The sequence below is a fragment of the Nansenia antarctica genome (genome assembly GCF_963989245.1).
Source record: "Nansenia antarctica genome assembly, chromosome: 5".
NCBI classification, from domain to species: Eukaryota; Metazoa; Chordata; class Actinopteri; order Argentiniformes; family Microstomatidae; genus Nansenia; species Nansenia antarctica.
The window spans coordinates 65869424-65875317 of NC_137690.1; the positions used below are offsets into that span (position 1 = coordinate 65869424).

The 5894-nt window shown below is 45.2% G+C and overlaps 1 protein-coding gene across 1 annotated transcript; it reads left to right on the forward strand.

Annotated features, from left to right (window-relative positions):
* Positions 1–1295: 1295 nt before the first annotated feature.
* On the forward strand, positions 1296–4064 carry LOC308158251 (TIMELESS-interacting protein-like; the record flags this gene model as incomplete). The annotated part of the gene is made up of 7 exons (XM_080531846.1): positions 1296–1374; positions 2019–2112; positions 2364–2439; positions 2701–2823; positions 2925–2988; positions 3185–3415; positions 3811–4064. The coding sequence occupies 7 exons, from the start codon at positions 1296–1298 to the stop codon at positions 4062–4064; spliced, it is 921 nt and encodes a 306-aa protein (XP_080387972.1).
* Positions 4065–5894: the final 1830 nt, after the last annotated feature.

The window sequence follows — 5894 nt, forward strand, 5'->3', positions numbered from 1 at the left end:
GATAGATAGATAGATAGATAGATAGATAGATACTTTATTTATCCCCGTGAGGAAATTCATTTTGCCGCGCCACTCCACTAAAAACCACACATAACAACACAACACAACATAAAGGACAGACAACAACACTGGGCCAGCCATGTACAGTATATAAAAAACAGTGAGATCTGATATAAAAGTGGATTAAAAGGATGGCTATAGTTATTTATATTAAAATACTAAAAAAGTGATGATGATGATTAAAATAAATAATAAATACAAATTCAGGAGCCTTGACCCCGACTGCTACTTTAGTTGCCATTGAACAGTCTTAGTGCAGCCGGGATAAATGATTTTTTATATCGCTCCGTCCGGGAGCGGATCGTAATGAACCGCCCTCTGCGGCGGCTGCTGGTTTGCCCAGCGAGGACATGATGGAGGGGGTGGTTGGGGTTGTCCCTGATGGACAGCAGCTTACTCCTAGTCCTTCTCTCCACCACCGTCCCCAGAGAGTCCAGGCTCCTTCCCACCACTGAACCCGCCTTTTTTATGAGCTTGTCCAGCCGTCCGGTATCCCTCTTGGTGATGTTTCCCCCCCAGCAGACTGCAGCGTAGAAGAGAATGCTGGCCATGACAGACTGGTAAAACATGGCCAGCATCTCTCCACACACTTCAAAAGACCTAAGTCTTCTTAAGAAGTACAGCCTGCTCTGGCCCTTCTTATAAAGTGCCTCTGTGTTGGTGGACCAGTCCAGTTTGTCGTCCAGATGCACCCCCAGGTACTTGTAGGTCTTCACCACCTCGATATCCTCGTCCCGGATGTTAATGGGCAACCGAGGTGGCTTAGACCTACGGAAGTCTATAACTAGCTCCTTGGTCTTGGTTTGGTTGAGGAGCAGACCATTCCTCTCGCTCCAGACGCTGAAGGCTCCTATCAGATCCCTGTACTCCCCCTCCCGTCCATCCCTCACGCACGCCACTATGGCTGTATCGTCAGAGTACTTCTGTACGTGGCAGGACTCAGAGTTGTATTTGAAGTCTGATGTGTACAGGGTGAACAGGAAGGGAGCCAGCACAGTTCCCTGCGGAGCCCCGGTGTTGTTCACTACTGTGTCCGAGACACAGTTCCCCAGCCTGACTGACTGTGGCCGTCCAGTGAGGTAGTCCATGATCCAGGATGTAGTGGAGGGATCAACCCCCATATCTGAAAGCTTCTCTCGGAGTAGAAGAGGCTGGATGGTGTTAAAGGCACTTGAAAAGTCAAAGAACATTATCCTCACCTGACTTCCCGGCTCATCCAGGTAGGAGTAAGCACGATGGAGGAGGTAGAGGACAGCGTCATCCACACCAACTTTTTCCTGGTACCCGAACTGCAGGGGATCACGTGCATGTTCAGTCTGTGGTCTCAGATGTCTCAGAAACAGCCGCTCCAGTGTCTTCATACTATGTGAAGTGAGGGCAACCGGTCTGTAGTCGTTGAGCTCGGCCGGGCGCCCAGTTTTGGGTACTGGCACGAGACATGATGTTTTCCACAGAACCGGCACCGTCCCTGACTGTAAACTCAGGTTGAAGAGCTTCTGGAGGGGCTCAGCCAGTTGGTCTGCACAGATGATGTTACAGGCCACTAGGGAGAGTGCTGCTGCTGCTGCTGCTGCTGCTGCAGCCTATGATCAGTCCACTCTGCTAGTAGGTGTGTCAAACAACATTAACATACATGGGTGTGGTGGAACAAGCACTTATTGACAACTACACCAAAAGGGTACCTTCTTTTAAAGAAAAGGATTTATTGCTTTAGTGAAAAGTACATTTACAAGTGGTTACAAATATTCAGACAACATTCATATAACATTGACTACACAACTAGCATAGGTAAAGGCTATTTACTATACTAAACCATTTCTAGTAACACAATATTATATGAATGAATGAATGAATGAATGAATGGTCTTTATTGTCATTGATATAGTACAGGTACCAAACAACGAAATTTGGGAGGGGGGGGGGGCTCCCCTGGTTGGTATGTTTTTGGTGATGTTCAGAAGACGACGAGGGAGAGATTTCCAAGTTAGCAGATGTACCTGCTTCTAAAAGGAGAGGAGTGAAGAGGCCCCAGCCCAAGCTGGACTCTCAGAGGTACACAATGTTTGCATGTGTAGAGGGAGACATTGCTCTTGGTCCAGCTGATCCATACAGGGTAACTTGTAACATGGCTTTAACTCGTAGACGATGTCTGCGTTTTGAAACTGTGTAGCATAGAAGGTGTAGCATACTGTTCCCCTTAGCTTACTTTGTTTAACTCTGAACTTTCTTTTCAAGAAATCAAACGGTATGCTATATGTTGCTGCAGAAATGTTTGATGATGGTCAGTGTTATTTTTCCTGCAGGCTGTGCTCTGAAAGAGGACTTCCGGCTCTACGCACCCTGTTTGACAATGTTCACTTCAAAGGCAAAGGACATGAGGTAATCTTAACTGTCGTCAGGTCCTGTAGGGATAGGCTGTTATTTATCATAAAGGAATCAAATTAATGATCCATGACGGCCAAATGTTTTGTTTTATTTATTTTGTTGTAAGCTAAAAAATGTGTGTGTGTGTGTGTGTGTGTGTGTGTGTGTGTGTGTGTGTGTGTGTGTGTGTGTGTGTGTGTGTGTGTGTGTGTGTGTGTGTGTGTGTGTGTGTGTGTGTGTGTGTGTTTGTGCGCATGTCCGTCCATCCGTGTCCAGACTGAGAATCTGAAAGTGTTGATGCAGACTATGGAGAATTGGGCTCACAGACTGTACCCCAAACTGCAGTTTGATGACTTCATAGGCAAACTAGAGACATTAGGCAGCAAAAAAGAAGTGCAGGTGAGAAAAACAAAGGAAAACCTCTCCCATATGATCCTCAATGGCTTTAGTGTGTTTAAAAAACATGTGTGAAACCTTAATTCTTGCTTTATTTTCATCAGACTTGTCTCAAGCGAATACGATTGGACATGCCGTTGACACATGACGATTTCATAGGCAAAGACGGTAAGATACAAATGTCACTATCCAGGCAGGGCATCTTTACAGTAATACACCAAACACTAGGTGGAAAACAATGGAAGTGTCTTTTTGAAGTAACCACGGGTATGATAATGTTATTACTACAGAAGAGCCTTGACTTGTCATGTTCCTAAACAAACGTAGTGATTCACAGGCTGAGTGACTTTCTCAATTCATCCAGGTGAGGAGGGGGAGGAAGCAGTACGGAGAGAAGACCCTATCCATGACGACCCAGACCCGTTCGGAGATGGAGGTTTCGCTGACGAACCCCCAAGACTGATCCACTCCACCCCAGCCCCCGCCCCCGCTCCCACGGCCCTCCCCGCCCTGACCGAGGAGCAGCAGAGACGTATGGAGCTGAACAAACAGTTGGCCCTGGAGAGAAGACTGGCGCGTATGCAACAGCACACAGGTCAGTCACCCAACCACACCCAGAAGGACATTTTGACAGGGTAGAAAATGTATTTGTAGTTCGAAACAGTAAAAAAAAAAAAAAAACACCAGTGGGTTATTTTCATGAAAGCTGTTGTACCTTTAAAATCATCTTGGGTTCATGTGGGCAGCGGGCTACAGGGGCGCCAAATATGGCTGACTCTGTGCCTAGAGCAATAATACCAAATTCCAACAATTGACTTACTAGTGTGCCCTTGAGTAAGGCACTTAGCCCTCAGTTACTCCAGGGGGAATGTCCCTGTAATTCGTAATTGTAAATCGCTTTGGATTAAAAGCGTCTGCTAAATGACAATAAATTGCATGGCAATAAATCAGTAAAAAAATAAAATAAACAAGATCTCCCTCCCTCCTCAGAGGCCTCCCTGACCGCGACTCTGAGTCAGTCAGCTGAGGAACCCTCCACCAGCTCCTCATCACACTTCTCCAGTCAGAGGAACCATCAAGAAGACAATGTTGATGATGATGATGATGATTTGGACCGCAGCCCAAAGAACAGACCCCTAGACAAAGGCTCTCTGCTGGAGCCAGACTCCCCAGTGTGTGAGAGGAGAGACACCAGCAACAACCCTATTCCTGAACTGAGCAACAGCCAGGAACACAGCGACTGACACACACACACACACACACACACACACGCGCACACACACACACACACACACACACACACACACACACACACACACACACACACACACACACACCATCAAGGTACCTTGAGAGGACTACCAAGCTACGGATGTCAAGGTACACACACCATCAAGGTACCTTGAGAGGACTACCAAGCTACGGATGTTTTTGCCTGTTCAAGTTCTTACAAGTCACCAACGTGGTCATATTATTGACAGTTTTTTCCTGTTCTACAAAAATGCCATGATGAAAGCCAAACACCATGTTGGATTGAAGAGTTGATATACTGTTTGTTTTGACAATTCACTTGAAGGGGCCTTAATGATGTTTCCTCAAACCATGTTTGTCCTTATGTGTAAGGATGCTGTTGCGCAAAGAGCTAACTTTGATTATGCTTTTTTTGTTCTTTTTTTTTTTCATCAAACATTTCTTGTTGTCAATAAAAGTATTTTAAAAATCCTTTTAAAAACAACTGGGTCTATTGCTCTGTCACCTAGCATTTTGGAGTTTAGCTTGCAACGTCGCGAGCGTGTTAGCGGCTAAATTACAGTAACTTCCTCTTATACGTTTTGGTAACGGCCCTGGTAACAATCTATGCCACTTGCAAAGAAGATAAGGGTTAGTTCAACCTTATGTTGCGGTGTTTGCTCAATTTGATGTTTGAAACTGGTCAGAGTAGATCCAGTTCACATTGGGACGGATCAATGCTTTGGTAGGTAGCCTAGAGGTTAGAGAGGCTGGCTAGAAGTTGGCTGACTAGTTTGATCCCTGCCTCAGGAGGGAGCTTGCATGTGGCCTTGAGCAAGGCACTTAACCCCTAATTGCTCTAGGGGTGCCAAATATGGGTGACTCTGTGCCTAGAGCAAAAATACCAAATTCCAACAATTGACTGACAAGTTGATTGCAGGGCAAATAAATCAGTAAAAAAAAATGCAAAGCTCTTCATAGCACATTTCAATGTAGTACACCTCCAACATACCTGTCTAAACTCAGAGAGCAAATGACACTATGGAAAGATAAAAGGTAAAACACACAAGTCCATCTGATTTAAGGAATGAATGAGAGAAGCGGTGGGAATGCTTTTTATTTTATTTGATATGCCGAGAAGTTTTGGGAATTTTTTTAGTTATTTTTTTTTAAATAATCGGTATCCTCAGAGCCCCAGGTACTCCTTTGGGGATAATAGCCTGTGAAAGAAAGAAAAAAGTCATTTACACTGTTACTTCAGTCAAGCTGCATGTTACTGTAAAGAACACATTTTAAGTTCAGGAAATAATCAATATATATATATGTTTTCTGCATTACACAGAAAGCAGTAAACCAAAGGTGAAAATGTCTAAAACGGGTCTTAAAATAGCTGGGAGGGTCTTACCTAAACAGGCAACTCTCCTGATATGGGACACAGCATTTCCCAGAAGACCATGGCCCTTCTCCTTGGTAGCTGTAGAGACATTAAAAAACACATTACTCTCTGTCTGTTAAAAGCAGTCATAACCATAATGTAACTCAACGCAGAAGAGAGAAAACAAATGGCTCAAATAAGTACTGACTCTCCAGTGTCTTGGGGATGGGCGCCATGGTTGCTGCGGGGTCCATCATTGTTGCGGGGTCCATTGGGTCCAGCAGCGCTCCAGGTCCCTGTCCTGGACCCGTGGAGGCCATTACACTGGGGTTCAGAAGTTCGGGGGACCTCCTCACTGGACATATTGTTACTAGGAAAAAACATGATAAAATGTTCGTCAACATCACCACGGCCATTACAGTCAGCACTCGAGTTGAGGGGGGATGAGGGGGGATGGCATCCCCTCTGA